A 16,162-nucleotide genomic window follows, 5' to 3' on the forward strand; every position below is an offset into this window, starting at 1 on the left:
TTCCCTGTGCTGGCTGCATCGAACAAGAAACTCCCTATGCGACCAGTTGAAAATCGTCACGATACCCCCTTGTCGGCCTTTAGGTACCTTTATTGCTTGCCAATTATCAGGTTGCGCCTGGCATCCGCAACCGATGTTATTAGGCCGCATTCGTAGCAAGACAGTTCTCAAGAAGTGCGCGTATCGATGGATACGACCACGCTCATTACTGCTGTTTGTGTTAGGAGTTGCCTTGTACCACGGTGCAGTGTGGTACCTGGGCGGAGAGTCGACGCCCGCAGGCGACTTCATCAGGCTGCGGGTGCCTTCTAAAGGCAGGGCTGGCGGAGGAGCGCCGGTGTTACGGGAAGAAGAATGGCTGTCGTTGAACGATAAAGACCGATGGAGGGCGAACTACGACGTGTTGGTGCGGTACCTGGCGGGCGAGCGCGCGCGGGGGCAGCTGCACCCGGTGGTTCTGTTTGCGTGGGCGGACTGGGCGCCGACGCGGTGTCCCCGGCGGCGGCCGCGCTGTGGGGAGTTTGCCGGGGGCGAGTGGGGCGCGAAGACGGGGCCGGTGGTGGAGCGGGTGGTGCTGGTGGCGGAGGGCCGGAACCTGGAGACGCAGGCGGCGCAGGAGGCGGCGGCGGACAGCGGCGTGTTCGGGCGGGGAAGGATGGCTGCGGGGGCGGGGCAGATTGGGGAGGGGCAGGCGGAGCAGGTGCTGGCGGACACCGGCGAGGTGGTGGCGCGCGGGCGGCGCGTCCGCGCGCTGCGGCTGCCGCGGCTGGAGCAGCGGGTGGCGCGCGCGTACCGGGGCGCGAACGAGCAGACGGTGGAGCTGGAGGCGGCGGACTTCGCGCTAGCGAGCGCGGCGGCGCGGCGGGCGGCGGCAGCGGAGGCGGTGAACGCGGCGCACCCCGCGTACCGGGCGTACGTGGAGCGGCTGGCGGCGGAACATGCGGGCGCGGCGCGGGCGCGGCGCGGCAAGAAGTACTTCAGCGAGTTGATACAGCTGCGGCCGGGGGGCCGGCGCGGGCAAGTGGACGCGCGCTTCGGCAAGGCGGGGCGCGGGCCTCCCGCGCATGAGACCGCGCCGCAGATGCGGCGGCTGATGCGGTGCTGGGAGCGATTTGCGCGGAACGAGCAGCTGCTGTACTGGCTGGCGCACGGGACGCTGCTGGGCTGGTACTGGCAGGGCACCGCGCTGGAGTGGGACTCGGACCACGACGTGCAGCTGCCGATGCGGCAGCTGGAGCACCTCGCGCTGCACTTCAACGCGTCGCTGCTCCTGTTCGAGGACGGCGGGGAGGTTGGCCGCTACTACCTGGACATCAACGACCACTACCGGCTGGCCGAGAAGGACCCGGACAACATCATCGACGGCCGCCTGATTGACGTCGACACGGGCATGTACATCGACCTGACTGGCATCCGCGCGGAGGGCGGCAAGTACACGGACGGTGCGCATCACGTGTTTCACACACTGGCGTACCTGGACCCCCTGCGTATCACGCTCTTCGATGGCCTGGAGGCGCCCATCCCGCATGCCGTCACCTCTGTGCTCATGAGCGAGTACGAGAGCGGTCTGTTCATGGATACGTTCCAGGGCTACCACTTCGACCACGAAGTGCGCGGCTGGGTGTCCTCGGCGTGCGATGAGTGCTTCGACCGCGATTTGGCCCTTGAATGGCGCGCCCATACCGACGCTCGCGCTGCTTTTTGTGAGCGTCATGGCAGCCCGCTTTATACGGAGTGCTGCGGCCTGCTCCAGATCATACCTCCGGAACCTGCGGAGGGACACATTGCCAAGCTCAGCGCCTACTTTAAGGAGAAGGGCTACTAAACGAGTGCTATGATATCTGTCTATAATTATTACATAAGCTTCTCGAGACGTGAGGTATGATGGCATAAGCATATTTAGAAAAAGAAACGAGACGTGTAAAAGTCTCTCGAACCAAGGCGCGCGTGGTGAACATATGTTTCATGCTTGTGGCAGCTCTGCCGCCCGAGGCCTAGTAGCGTATTTAGGGTCCGAATACTTGCGCAGGAACGTGGATATGGATTATATCACGCAGCCAACGCAGCAGGGTACGCAGGCCACGCAGAAATATGTCATTGAGAAGTTCTCGCAAGAACGCATAGACGACGACGTCGTGTGCAGAGTCATATGCACCAGCGGGCAGCTCAAGATCCAAGATCTGAAGGTGGACGTACGAGAAGTGGTAAAGAAGAAAGAGGCGATAAAACAGGTATGGTTGTTTGGCCGCAACCGGCAGTCCTGCGACTACCACCTTGGGGACATCAGCAGGCTGTCCAACAAGCACTTCCAGATCATGCTGGGGGAGGACGGGAACCTGCTGCTGAAAGATTTGTCCACCAATGGGACGTGGCTCAACGACGTGCGTATTGAAAAGGGGCAGAATATGATATTGGGGCAGGGGGACGAGATAACTGTGGGCAAGGGCGTGCAGCAGGACGTTGTCAACATAGTGGTATTCCTCAACGATAACTTCCAGAAGAAGCTGGAGACGGCGCGGCTGGAGGGGCTGCGCAAGCCTGCCAAGCACACAACGCTGCGCACGCAGTCGCCGCGGGCGCCGCTGACAGGCATATTCAAGGATTTCTCTATAAACGACGAGGTCGTGGGCCAGGGAGCCTTTGCGACAGTGAAGAAAGCGGTTGAGCGCAACACCGGAAAGACATTTGCCGTCAAGATCATCAACAAGCGGAAGGTAATGGGCAATGTGGATGGGGTCACGCGTGAACTGGAGGTCCTGCGGCGCCTGAACCACCCGCGGATTGTGTCTCTGAAGGGCTTCTACGAGGATGACGAAAGCTACTATCTACTGATGGAGTTTGTATCTGGCGGCGACCTAATGGACTTTGTTGCTGCCCATGGCTCTGTGGGAGAGGATGCAGGTAGGGAGATAACCAGGCAAATCCTCGAAGCGGTCCGTTACATACACGAACAAGGAATTAGCCATCGCGATCTAAAGCCGGACAACATTCTCATAGAGCAAGACGACCCTGTCCTGGTCAAAATCACGGATTTTGGGCTTGCAAAGATACAGGATAACACGACATTTATGAAGACATTTTGTGGGACTTTAGCGTATGTTGCACCTGAAGTAATTGGCGGGAAGAATCCGGAAGGCAACGGGGCCAATGGAAATCTCTACTCATCTCTAGTGGACATGTGGTCGATCGGGTGCCTAGTATATGTTATTCTGACGGGCCACCTTCCTTTCAGTGGAAGCACCCAAGAGCAACTTTATAAACAGATAGCCAATGGCTCGTATCACGAAGGTCCGCTGAAGGACTACAGGATCTCTGATGAGGCACGGGACTTTATAGACTCGCTACTCCAGATAAACCCCGTCGACAGGCTCACTGCAGAAAGAGCCCTCCAACACCCGTGGCTGCATCCTTGCACTTCGATAGGCGCCGAGATAGCAGTGTCCCTTTCGCAATCTCTGTCGCAAGCAAGGGCACTCGAGGGAATGGACGAAGCCGAGTACCTCGTTGCGCAATCGGAAGTTGCGTCAAATAGGAAAGCGCCGACTCACGAAAAGCGCGTTATTCTTGCAGATCATATTGCTGAGGAAAACGTTGGGTTCAGAATGCCAGTTCATCCGCCTGTCCGGTATACTCAGAAGGCCCAGCCGGTACTCGGTCTCGAGCAAGATACCAGGACACACGAGGAACCTGTGGAAACACACAACGAACGGCAGCTGGAGGATAATACAGCGCTCCTAGAAGGCAGTGTAGACAGTCACACCACGTACAGCACATCTAATATGCAGCAGAAGCGGAAGCCCACGAGGGCAGCGGACGGACTGTTTTTGACATTGCATCCTTTGGCCAACAGTAGCGTCCGAAAAAGGATATACGTTAACCAAGGAATTAACCCTTTCTTTATAGGCAGATCGGATGAATGCCACTACAAGATACCGGATAACCGCTTATCACGAATACATTGCTTTTTCCTCAAGAAACGACATCCCGTGGGTAACAGCATCTACGAATCTCCCGCGCAGGGCCTAGACGACATCTGGTACTGCCATAACGGAACGAATGTTAGCTATGTCAACGACATGAAATTGCTTCCAGGGACCAAGGTTCTGCTGCAAGATGGTGACCAGGTAAAGGTCATCTGGGACAAGGCACAAAATATTACAATAGCCTTCCGCGTCGAGATAAATGATTCCGCTGGACTGTTCAATAGCGCAGCAGTAACCCAGAATGCGCGCCACATCTCTCAGCAAACTCCTGACGAGCTCGCCCTGGCAGTCAGCTTCATCGAGCTGATGCGCACGCAGATGCACGCAATCCACAATTCCGAAACGCCCCCTGCAGACACGGGCTCCTGCTCCGCCGTCGCCGCCGGCAACGACGCCGCCGCCTCCAGCATTTTGCGGAAGATACACTACTCCACTCTGTCGCAGGTCCCAATGAAGAAGGCCAAACGTGCCAAACTCGCACAAGCTGACCGAAATGAGGATAGCCTCCAATTCTTATAGAAATTCACGAATCACGACCCATCGCTCTCCGCCCGTTTTTAGTGGGCAATTTGTGTGCGGCTCAGCCTGTACATAGATACCGGTGAGACACGATGCCCTCCGGCGGAGTGGCATTGTGCTTGTCTTACGTAACGCAGCCGATCGCACACTGCCTAACAACTGCGCACCGCAGCAGCCCGGGCCCTTCCGCGCCGAACCGCTCGACCGCTGTTAAATTATGCATGCGCTACGTTACACCGCTACTCTTCCATTGTCGGCGCCCATCCTACCGTTCCGCTTGCCGCATGCGGCCGTCTCCCGTGCGCGACCCGCTATCTTTCTGCGTAGGGGTAGAACCATGTCAGTTTCCGATGCAATGCACCTCATAATGCACAGGCGCACCCGGCGCAAGAGAAGGGCGCGCTCGTCCTTCCACGGTACAAAACGCTGTGTGCCTACGGAACTCTGCCGTTCGCTCGCAAGGACAATGTTGCGCTCCTAGCGTCTACTGGCTACCGGCCGCGAGATACATTGGGGCATCCATCGCCAGATTCGACTACGCTATCCGTTCCGTGCGCGCGGGCCGCTCATTGTCCGCTGTCCTCAATGGCCAGAACTCGTCGGGCAGAAGAACTGTGGCTGTGTCCAACTTCGCAAGTAGCTTACCCCACATACGGTTCCAGCGACCTCAGCGACCCCAGCGACTCGGTGATGCGATACTTGACAGGGGTTGCTACTTCTCTGCCAATGCGTTCTGGTCGCGGGTGACCATTGCCCATCGTACGCGGCCCACACAAGAGGCGCAATGTAGTGGAGCTGTGCTTGCCGGAACAATACCACAGACTGTGCCGCCCGAGGGTGCGTCCGGAGTAGTCGCGATGCATTCCGAGGATTCAATCACACAATGCCTCGCCTCGAGCGCGGAACCCGTGTTTCGTTTTTGGTAAGAGTTGCTCCATCCGAGTATTAGCCGTGGACAATCCTGCTATCAATCGGGCATGGCCTGTGATAATGCGCGGGCGATAAGCCGCGTGCAACTGGGCCAATTCCCCGGCTTCTCAATTGTGGAACGCTTCGGTTCCGAGGTGTGAGGAGGCGGCGGCGATCTGCCATTCCAGTGGGTGCGAAATGCTCATAACAGAATCCGCTCACACAGCTGGCCGAGGAAAGTCACAGCGTTTGCGGACGGCGGCAAGCAATGGGCTGCTTCATGTGTGCGCTGGTGCTGGCTGGGAATGATAGCGGCGTGTGCTGGACCAACCGTATAAAAGGTAGCCGTTGGACTGGGTTGATGGGAACGGTCGTGGAGCAACCAGGCGAGCAGAGATGAAGTTGCAATTGTTGTCATTGCTTGTGTTGCTGGTGCCAAGCATCAGCGCCGAAAACGGAGTATTCTATGCACAGGTGTACCGGGACGGTGTTGACGTCGTCAGCAACCCGGAGTTGATCTCGCGGCACGTCGAGGCCGTTGCGGCCAGACACGAGCTGTCCCGCCGGACCGTTGAGGACGAGGAGCTCCAGGTGGGCGGCGGCAAGTTCAGCGCCAACGTGTACAACTTCGAGAACTTTCAGTATTCGGTGGACATCACCCTGGGCACGCCTGCTCAGAACTTCCGGGTCGCGCTTGACACCGGATCCTCGCTCCTGTGGATCCCCTCGGATAGGTGCACGTCGCAGATCTGCAGAACGCGCAACAGATACCGCTCGGGCGCCTCGTCAACGTTCAAGGCGACGGACAAGACTTTGAGGCTGCAGTACGTCAAGGGCGACGCGAAGGCGCGCGTCAGCTACGACACACTCTACTTCGCGGGCGCGAAGATCGAGAACCAGGGCTTCGGCGAGGCCGAAGCCATCGGCGACGACTTCTCGGGCGCCCGGTTCGACGGAATCATCGGCATCGGCTACCCCTCGATCGGCTACGGCATCAAGCCGCCCATCAACACCTTGATCGACAGCGGCGGACTCAAAGATCCTATGTTCGGAATCTATATCTCGAACGCCCAAAACAGGAACTCGCCCGTGGGGGAGATCGTCCTAGGAGGCTATAACACCCAAAAGTTCAAGGGCGACATAAAGTGGCTCCCCGTCTTGAGAAAGGCGTTCTGGGAGACAGATCTGTCCGCGTTCAAGGTCGGCAACTTCGCGCTGGACGTCCAGGGCCTCACTGCCGTCTTCGACACGGGCTCCTCGTTCATCATCATGCCCGAGGACACCTACACGGACTTCGTGTCGCAGTTCCCCGGCGCGAGCCACGACGACGGCACCGACTATGTGGACTGCTCCACCGTCAACTCCGGGCCCGACCTAACCCTAGATTTTGGCGGCGTGGCCCTGAAGCTCTCGGCCCGGGACTACGTCATGCAGCTGGGCAGGAACACGTGTATCCTCGCCGTCTCGGGCAACTCCCGCGTGACTGGAGAAGTGATCCTGGGCGACACCTTCCTCAGAAGATACTACACCATCTACAACTTCGGCGACAACACGATCGGGGTTGCGTCTGCAGTGTAGACGCAGTATTTGTTCCCACTGCACTGCGCGCGCGCGGCTTGAATATGACCCGATTAATATATACTGCAATAAAAGTCTGTAGTGAACCATTGTGCGTTCGCATTTCATGGTCGGCGACGGCTAAAGCGCCACGTGTGCTGCGCGTTCCCGGAGCCAACTAAAGTGGCTCCACATTAATTTCGTCTGGGCAGGCAGACAATACGGAGGGTGACTGACAATCTAAGTGCGACCAACTAACGAAATATCTTATCGTTCGAGCATAAGCACGGCTGTAAGCACTAGACAACAGTACGGAGCACAGAAAACCAGAATGCGAAATATTATCCAAGACAAGTGGACGCAAGGCTGCCACTTTAAGCTCTAATTGCTTTACTTGGCGGGATTAATATCGCATCGCATCCTAAAAATTGCGTATCGTAGGAAATGTTCACGGCCCGTCGCCATAGAAGCGCGGTGCGAGTCCCGTTAGACGCCCGCATTTAGCGCTCTTTGGACGAAATATGCAGTTGAATCGGATTCTGGACCGATAGAGTGCCGAATCAATTACATCGCCTTATCACCTGTACGGCAAATGTGCTTATTCATTAGAAGAATTTCCTCCGGCCGGAAAAATGCCCCCGAGGTGGCTGCTCATGTCTTGAAGACATCATTAGATGACGAGTGGGCGGTACCACACGGCCTGGGCGGCTCCTATATAATATGGTAGTATTTCCAGAGTTGTAGTCGAGTTATGGTAGCTCAACAAGAGTCACAGTATGCGCTTCCAGACTCTCCTACCACTAGCTGCTCTACTCGCACCGTCGTTTGCCAATGCAGAGGGCGGCGTCTACAAGGCGACTTTGCACAAGCAGAGTTTCGACATAACTCCGGAGGAGCTGTCGATGAAGCAGCGCGCCGCCAGCGTGGGCCAGAAGTACCTGAACGCGCTCAGCAAGGTCGTCAGCGACCCAAGCATCCAGAACGAGTACAATCTTTTCGCCAAGAACAACGATGGCCACGTTTCGGAGCTGGCCAACCTTGCAAACAACATCTACGCTGCAGACGTGACCATCGGGACGCCGCCGCAGGACTTCCGGGTCGTCGTTGACACCGGGTCGTCCACTCTGTGGGTGCCGGGCAAAGAGTGCCGGGCGATGGCCTGCAGGCTCCACAAGAGATACGACCACGACCGCTCGTCCACGTATAAGGAGAACGGCACGTTGACGGGCGTGACGTATGGTTCCGGGTCCATCATGGGCTACGTGTCAGAGGACACGTTCCGCATCAGCGACCTGGAGATCCCCGGCCAGCAGTTCACCGAGACGACCGACGAGCCCGGATCTGTTTTCGTCTTTGCGGCGTTCGACGGTATCCTGGGCTTGGCGTACCCCAGCCTCGGCTACGGGGTCACCCCGCCCTTCCAGCAGTTGATGGAAAAGAAACTCGTGAAGGAGCCTGTGTTTGGGATGTACCTGGACGATATGAAGACCGGCGAAGGGAACGGCCAGCTTGTGCTTGGCGGCTACGACGAAACTAAGTTTAAGGGCGAGATCGCGTGGCTCCCCGTTCGCCGCCAGGCGTACTGGGAGGTGGTGTTCGACTCTGTGACAGTGGGCGACGACAATATCCCATTGGAGAACTATGGCGCCGCGATTGACAGCGGTACGTCATTAATCACGTTCCCATCAGAGCTCTTCAACCAGTTCATCTCCAAGTTGTCCGGCGTCACCAAGGACCGCCAGGGGAATGTTTACGTGGACTGCGCCAACAAGCAGACGGCTCCCCCACTCACATTTGGCTTCGGAGGTCACAAATTCTCCATTTCCGGAGAGGATTACATCATCTCAGTACCTGGCCAATCTGCTCGCTGCATGCCAGCGATCGTCCAGCTCGACATAGACTCTGCGGGCAAGGTCGCCATCATCGGAGATGTGTTCTTGCGCAGATACTACTCTATCTACGACTTTGGCAATAACGCTGTTGGCTTGGCGACCGCCGTTTGAATTCCCTGCGTGCTGTTAACAGCAACTTACAGTACTCGCATAGGACGATTTAACCGTCTGTATATAGCGCTTATCAAGGTAAGCTAAATTCGGACAAAAGATGCGACCTATCAATCCCCGTTGTGATTCTTACGCTTGCTTGATATAGGCTACTGTGTGTATAGTTCGGTAGTGCAAAATGAAAATGTCACTATTTCTGTTTTGAGAATCTGTGTCACAGATTGTTGACATTTTAGTTAATTAGGTAACAAAATCGTGACAGGCCCTAAAAGAGAAAATGGCGGGCTCGAGGGTTAATTATACCGTTTTTCTGGTTACAGGATACAGAGTAGTTGCATAAAGTAGGAATACAATAGCTAAGCCGAAGGGATAGCCGAGACGAAGAGCTTCTAAGGTTCAAAGGAGACCAATCACAACCAACAGTTAGATACGCTTTTCTGCTAGACGCTTAGACCTGAGGAAACTTGGGAATCGTGGGCAGTAGGTACGGAATTAGGATATCAGGATAAAGTAGGCCGCTGCCTGCAACATTGGAGAGCTATCTAGGCGCGCGTATAACGTAAAAGCAACTGACCGAGTGAATGATGATGGTAGCGCGGGTTGCAACGGCCGAGCATGTCGGCTCGGCGGGCGCATCGCTGCCACAAACTCCCGGGTCGCGATCTTTCGCATTGGGTGCTCATCCTGGCCCGCAAAAGCGGATTGGAGGGCCAGCACAGGGGCAGACAGCTTTTATAACACCGCTTGTTACGCCCGACGGGATATACAGCAGGCCAAGCAGTCCGTATATGCAGGCCTCACCCTTGCTCAAGGGCTCCGAAAGTGGCGGGAGTGCAGGCAGTCCGCAGTCACCCGATGCGCCGAGCAGCGCCAGTGGCGCGAGCGTTGGGAATGCGATCGGAAGCGGATACACGGGCAATGTGTCGGTGGCGATCAGAATTAAGCCGTCGGAGTCTTCCACGAAGGATCCGTGGTACGCATCGAACGATCGGTTAATACACACCGAGTTTGGGGAGTTTCAGTTCGACCATGTATTTACGAAGGGGGTGTGCAACCAGGAGGTATATCAAGCCCTTGGGGTCCCAATAATCGACAAGTTGTTTGAGGGGTATAACGCCACGATATTTGCATACGGTATGACAGGCTCTGGAAAAACGTTCACCATGAGTGGGAATAAACAAGAACCAGGCTTAATTCCCCAATGTGTTGGAAATATTTTTGATCGGATTTCCTCCGAACATCACGGCGCGAGCCTCGCATACGAGGTCAAGGTATCGTACTTGGAAATCTACAACGAGAAGATCTACGATTTGTTAAACTACGTCGACCGGCAGGCTGGAAGTACCGGACAACCTAGCAGAAATGCCACCGGACTCAAAATACGCGACGATTCGAAATATGGCGTGAAGGTCGTCGATCTTACCGAGCAGTTGGTTTCTAGCCACGAGGACGTGATGAAGTGGATTGCGACAGGCGACAGAAATCGGAAGACGGGCGAAACCGACTTCAACACCCGATCCTCGCGTTCCCATGCAATTGTGTTGCTTCGGTTGACCCGATATGACCTCAAAACCGGGTCCGAAGCCACCAGCACCTTGTCGCTATGTGACTTAGCCGGCTCAGAGAGAGCAGTGACACAGATAGTACGCCGGAAGGAGGGTGCGTTCATCAACAAGTCATTGCTAGCGCTTGGAACGGTCATAGCCAAACTTAGCATGTTGGGAAGCCAGGCCAATGGCCTGCAGCCGTCTCCCGCAGCCGGCCACATACCGTACCGTGACTCAAAGTTGACCCGCATCCTTCAGCCAGCATTGACAGGAGACAGTATCATTACGACCATCTGCACCATCGATTCGAAAGCCGAGTCCTCAACCGAAACGACCAATACCGTCCGCTTCGCGTCTCGCGCCAAGAATATCGCCCTCAACGTGCGCAAGAATGAAATGGACTCGCACGCCGAGAAAGACACCATCATCCAGAACTTGCGCAAGCAGCTTGACGAGCAGCACGAGACCATTGTGATGCTCCGGCGCAGTGCTGCAGCGCCTAGCGGCAACGGCTCGACCAGCCCGCTGGACAGCCCTGGCGTCGGCGGCACCAGCTTGAGCGAGCGCACGCACAACATGGAGAAGGGCTTGCTAGAGGTAGAAAACAGCATCCTCAAGACGAAGCTCGAGCATTGCGAAAAGCTTCTCGACAAGGACATGATGGTCCTCGAGGACCCGCATGTCCGCGAGATCGTCGAAATGCTCCCCTTGGACATCGCCTCCGTCCTCGAGAGCAAGGTTCAGGGCATGGAGTCCCAGCTGCGCCAGTACCGTGTTTACGTCCAGAAACTAGAGTCCGACCTCCTCAAGGCCCAGCGAAACATCATTACCACCCACAGTGTGCAGTTCAACCGCCAGAGCACCGCCAACGTCCAGGAGAAGTACGGCAGTGACGTCGACATCGAATTGCTTCTCGAGGAGCAGGAAGCGGAGCTCATGGAGTTGCGGAACGCTTTGAAGCGCAAGGACAAGATGATCGAAGCCTTGCAGAGCGCCCGCCGCCTCCGCGACAGCGCTCTCAGTCCAACCACCACCGTCCTGCTCCAGCGCAAGGAGTCAGTTATCGACCCACGTGACCCACAGCCCGTATAGCAGCAGTTCCGCCCCCTCATCCCCGCACAAATATATATTATTAAGCCACACCCTCGCTCGAGCGCAGACGTCGCTGTGCACCACATGTAGCACCTTGTGTAAAATGCTTCATCCCTACGGCATGGACGTATCAGGACTCCCAGATTTAATCGGCTGACGGACGTTTTAGCAACGATCAGCGTTGCTCCGTACGTCTGAACGTTGCTAATGGGGCATTTGCCTGAAACGGAGCTGCACCGGCAGTTGCGCAAACGTTCGAGGACTGTTGCGGCGGCGTGTGACACCGCAAAAAAGAGCAGCCGATCACATCTTTGTTGCCTGCTGGGCAGCCAAAGGGTACCTAATGATGCCTTTTGCGCGATTCCCCTCTCTTGGGCGTATGTAACAAAGCACAACATGTTGATGCACAGACGCAGCCGCGGTGGCGGCTTCGGGTCTCATTAGCTTGGATTAAACGGTCAACAGGTTAGTAGGTAATACATATATAGTGAGGTTTGCTGCAGGGCCCGGCAGAGCGAGACAGAAGTCGAGCAAACAGCGCACGAGGACTAGGATGAAGCCGAAAGTGCAATCGCGGAAGGGCTTTCGCGCGCTCTGGATGGCAGCGACGCTGCTGACCGTCGCAGTTTACCTGTGCGTTGCACACAATCGTGGATGGTACGACAGCCCGCAGGTGCGCACGCCCCAGAGGATACCGACCTCAAGTGGAGCTGCTCCGGAGGTGTGGGAGCCGGCGAAGCCGCGAGCGACGCGACCACTAGTGAACTTGGACGCGGTGCGGCGTGGAGGCGGGGACTTCCGGCCCGCACAGAACTTCCAAGAAATTATCAGCACATCGCCATTTGTGCTCTTTGTCAAGGGCACGGACGAGAGCTCGCGGTACCTGCGGCACCTGCTGACAAACGAGTACGAGGTGACGCCCGAGATCGCGGTCGTGGACCTGAGCAAGCACCGATACAGCGGCGACCTGCAGAGGTACATCCGGGAGCATAAGCTGCACGGGCCGCTGTTCCAGCTGACAGAGAACACGCCGGACGTGCCGTACCTGTTCGTAAAAGGCGAATCTGTGATCAACACATCTGTGGAAAAGGACATTCGGGAGCCGCATGAGCGGGGGCAGCTGCAGGCCGAGCTGCAGCGCCACGCCGGCCTTGACGCTGTGATCAAAAAGCGCAGCCCACCTTCAAATAGCTGATATTACTACAATAAGATATGTATAATTAATGCGCTCTAATGACTATTATCCGTAAAGGTCATGTGCTTCCTGCAGCCGGGCAGCCAGTCGCTCTCCGCTGTTCGCCGGAGATGCAGCATCGAAATTGTAGAACGCCTCGCCCCAGAAACAGAGTAGGCCCTTGTCCCGGCCGTTCTCACGTGCATAAAGCACCTTGCACTTAGCCTCCGGGCCGAGAAGGCTGCGCGTAATCTCAGACAATTGCTGGAGGTTGGAGTTCTTCGGCAAGAAGAGGACGACATTGGCCGAAATGCGGAGGAAGGAGGAGAGTAGCTGCGACAGGCCGGCCGGCTGAAGCTGCGTCTCCAGGTCGTACGCCTGCGTCTTCGTGTAGTCGATTCCGCCCCACGGTGGCGATGCAAATACGCAGTCCACATGCACGCGCTCGAAGCGTCCCCGCGCTGCGAGCTGCAGCCAGTCCCCGTGCTTCAGCCAGACACGGTCGGCCACGCCGTACGCCTCCGCGTTCCTGTATGTGCAGTACAAGTGCTCGAGCTTCAGCTCCACGCCGTAGACCTTCTGGAAAACCTTCGCGAAGTGCACCACGTTGCCGCCGCCCCCGCAGAACACGTCCAGGATCGTCGTTGCCCCGGGGAGGCACGCCTCGATGAACGCCGCAGTGAACTTCGCCACGCGCTCCGGCGTCACACTGTACCACAGCTCCTCTGTGAGGTGGATGTTACCCTGGTCGATTAGGGAGAACAGATCATGTCGGTATGACCAGTATTTTGCGATGCTTTTCTTGGGGGCGTTGTCTCGCGGGAGGTATCGGAAGCTGTCATCTGCAAAGTACCTCCGCAGCGTGCGCCGCTGTTTGCGGTACTTTTTCTTCTGGAGATGCAGAAAGTGCGGCGCAGCACTTTTGAACGCCATTAGTTCAGCGGGTTCACTCAGGAACTTGTGCAACCGCAGCCTGCCGCTATATTCTACATGTTTCGCCATGCGATGAGCTAGCGCAACCCACCATAAATTTCAAGTCATTATCTACGAATATTGTGCGGCGCTAGCGTTAATGTAATACGGGACAAACTCCTAACCAGCCATTTCATTTGATTGAGTAATTGGGTTGACAGATGTCGAAGTAGCAATATTATGATGGCTGGGATTAGAAACTTGCGGACAAAGAATCAGTAGGATGATGATCCTGGAAGACGTGGAAATTGAGGAGCAAGTTTCTATCTGTATCCGCGAGAGAAATGGTGCAGCGCAGAGCGTTTGCGGTCGACTGGGTCTGATAGACAGTCAGGGCAGATGGTTGCACTGTGTAGTTTGCGGTAGCACATTGCTGGTGAGGGTCCGGACTTGATGTATATAACTGAGAAGCGTTCTGGCACTCGAATGTACTACTATTTTTGAAACCCTGCTGATGGACCATCAAACTAATATAATAAGTCAGATCCCCTCGCCACCAGGAGACATACAATTTTGGGTTCGACGGTGAAACTATATTAATAAATTGCATCGAGATGCCTATCGGGAAGCTGAGGAGGAGTAAAGCGATATCGTTTCGTGGCCCGGCGTCGCCCTCCTTGAAGTTCAAAAGCTTTGAAACTCTTCAGGGCAAGCCCCTAGGGGAGATGGGACAGAACGGACACAAGCAGGAAGAGGACATGGCGGCACAGCGGCCGCATTTTCCTGCGGAAGCGGGCGCAGAACAAGAAATGAAATGTCATGTCGCCGAGACACCCGCACAGAACTCGCAAGTCCCCTCGACCACCATGGAAAATGGTTTCTATTCCTTTGCAAACATTTCTGACAACACCACGAATAAGAACACCAACCGGTACTCCTATTTGTCGGACAACACTGCATGCCAGCTGCTTGCGCCAGCAACCGGCACCGACTATTATAAGTCGCTAACGCCCACCATGAAGCCGATCACGGAAAGACAGAATCATGCAGGTACTACCATGAGCCTGGACACCATACCGACGGCAGAAAACATTTCCTTCCAGATCACGCTCCCGACGGTCCCGCCATCTGTCATTTCATCTCGGTCTTCGCTCATCAATCGGCAGCGAAGCTTGTCCATGCGGTACAGTAGTCCCTCTTCGATGTCCTCGCTGGGATCGACGCCCACAAAGCTCACCACATTGAAGAGGTCCAACGCCATCCGCTGCAAAGGTGGCCTGTTGCAATTCTTTTCGCAGTATGCAGTGAAGACAGGCAAAAAGTTGGTGAAGTGGAAGATTGCACTTCGAAAGCGGCTGTTCAAGTTCCAGAGGAGGTCGACAAAGAACAAGAAGAACAGCTCACCGACCACTTCGCATTTGAAGCGTGTGAATGGATATGTTTCGAATGTGAGAAGATCGTTCTCCACCCAGTCAAGGCTAGCCCTTGTGCCTGAGATCGTGCGCCGAACGCCTTCTCGGAGACACTTGACAGCAAACACAGGCATGAAGGACGCAACACCTGCTTCTCCGAGCAGAACCTCGATCCGGCGCACGCCGTCTTCAATCAAGCGTGCGGCCTCGACGCTGAGCTCCAACTACGTATACCGCGACGGCTCTGACACCTCGTCACAAGCACCCGAACTGAAGAGTACCGGCAGCTCTTTGGCCCCCGCACCCTCACAGATGGTGAGGTCAACTGCATTAACATCGCTGAATTCAATAGTAAGACAACCTTCCATTGTTGTCAACAACAAGGTCATACCCCTTTCGAGGTTTCCGGGAGAGAAAATGCAACTTCCTATCCGAGAGGAGGACGAAGAGGAAGAGGAACCGAGCACTAAAACTGACGACTATGTCATTGACACCTCGAAGAGAATGAGCACAATTGGGGAGATACAAGCTAGCAGGATCAGCTCATCTTCCGGAAGCATTAGCAGTCATTCATCAAGTATTCAATCTTCGCATTTTGATGACGCCAGCAATTCCTGCCCATTAAATGATTCCATCGAGTCTGATTCCGATATAGAATGCACGAGGACAGCTTGGAACCATTTTTTGCGGACGGTGATTGCCGAGAGAATTAGGATGAGATTACAACTGGCAAAGCTACAGGAGTTGGCGCTTCTGAAGGATGACTCATTAGACATTTTGTATGCCGTATTAAGAAAGACACTCGATGAGCCAGCCGACAAATCGTCGTCCACATACGATCCTGATATTATGCCAGAAAACAATTCTGAAACTGGCCTGGGGAATGGGTTTAGAAGTAGCGACCAGCTTTCACGGTTAAAGGAGGGCAGTAGAAAGAGAAACACGAGCAGCTCCACCATGTTAGCCCTTCCAGAAGCCTTGGCAACGGTAAGAAGGTCTATCACAATGCCGGTCGGTTTGAATTATATTTGATTTTGGTTTGATTTTTGGAATA

The 16,162-nt window shown here is 55.6% G+C and overlaps 8 protein-coding genes across 8 annotated transcripts; 7 read left to right on the forward strand and 1 right to left on the reverse strand.

Moving 5' to 3' along the window:
* Positions 1–133: 133 nt before the first annotated feature.
* Positions 134–1,825, forward strand: AGOS_ACR141W (ACR141Wp; the record flags this gene model as incomplete). The annotated part of the gene is made up of 1 exon (NM_208896.2): positions 134–1,825. One exon carries the CDS (start codon positions 134–136, stop codon positions 1,823–1,825), a length of 1,692 nt encoding a protein of 563 aa, NP_983543.2.
* Positions 1,826–1,958: 133 nt separating this feature from the next.
* Positions 1,959–4,502, forward strand: RAD53 (serine/threonine/tyrosine protein kinase RAD53; the record flags this gene model as incomplete). The annotated part of the gene is made up of 1 exon (NM_208897.2): positions 1,959–4,502. The coding sequence occupies one exon, from the start codon at positions 1,959–1,961 to the stop codon at positions 4,500–4,502; it is 2,544 nt and encodes an 847-aa protein (NP_983544.2).
* Positions 4,503–5,807: 1,305 nt separating this feature from the next.
* On the forward strand, positions 5,808–6,989 carry AGOS_ACR143W (ACR143Wp; the record flags this gene model as incomplete). The annotated part of the gene is made up of 1 exon (NM_208898.1): positions 5,808–6,989. The coding sequence occupies one exon, from the start codon at positions 5,808–5,810 to the stop codon at positions 6,987–6,989; it is 1,182 nt and encodes a 393-aa protein (NP_983545.1).
* A 755-nt stretch (positions 6,990–7,744) lies between these two features.
* AGOS_ACR144W (ACR144Wp) lies at positions 7,745–8,971 on the forward strand (the record flags this gene model as incomplete). The annotated part of the gene is made up of 1 exon (NM_208899.1): positions 7,745–8,971. One exon carries the CDS (start codon positions 7,745–7,747, stop codon positions 8,969–8,971), a length of 1,227 nt encoding a protein of 408 aa, NP_983546.1.
* Positions 8,972–9,552: 581 nt separating this feature from the next.
* KIP2 (Kip2p) lies at positions 9,553–11,610 on the forward strand (the record flags this gene model as incomplete). The annotated part of the gene is made up of 1 exon (NM_208900.1): positions 9,553–11,610. One exon carries the CDS (start codon positions 9,553–9,555, stop codon positions 11,608–11,610), a length of 2,058 nt encoding a protein of 685 aa, NP_983547.1.
* A 553-nt stretch (positions 11,611–12,163) lies between these two features.
* On the forward strand, positions 12,164–12,805 carry PRM4 (pheromone-regulated protein PRM4; the record flags this gene model as incomplete). The annotated part of the gene is made up of 1 exon (NM_208901.1): positions 12,164–12,805. One exon carries the CDS (start codon positions 12,164–12,166, stop codon positions 12,803–12,805), a length of 642 nt encoding a protein of 213 aa, NP_983548.1.
* Positions 12,806–12,850: 45 nt separating this feature from the next.
* TGS1 (RNA methyltransferase) lies at positions 12,851–13,786 on the reverse strand (the record flags this gene model as incomplete). Its single annotated transcript, NM_208902.1, has 1 exon — positions 12,851–13,786. The coding sequence occupies one exon, from the start codon at positions 13,784–13,786 to the stop codon at positions 12,851–12,853; it is 936 nt and encodes a 311-aa protein (NP_983549.1).
* A 524-nt stretch (positions 13,787–14,310) lies between these two features.
* AIM44 (Aim44p) lies at positions 14,311–16,140 on the forward strand (the record flags this gene model as incomplete). The annotated part of the gene is made up of 1 exon (NM_208903.1): positions 14,311–16,140. One exon carries the CDS (start codon positions 14,311–14,313, stop codon positions 16,138–16,140), a length of 1,830 nt encoding a protein of 609 aa, NP_983550.1.
* Positions 16,141–16,162: the final 22 nt, after the last annotated feature.

The sequence above is a fragment of the Eremothecium gossypii genome, chromosome III, assembly GCF_000091025.4.
Source record: "Eremothecium gossypii ATCC 10895 chromosome III, complete sequence".
Lineage (NCBI taxonomy): Eukaryota > Fungi > Ascomycota > Saccharomycetes > Saccharomycetales > Saccharomycetaceae > Eremothecium > Eremothecium gossypii.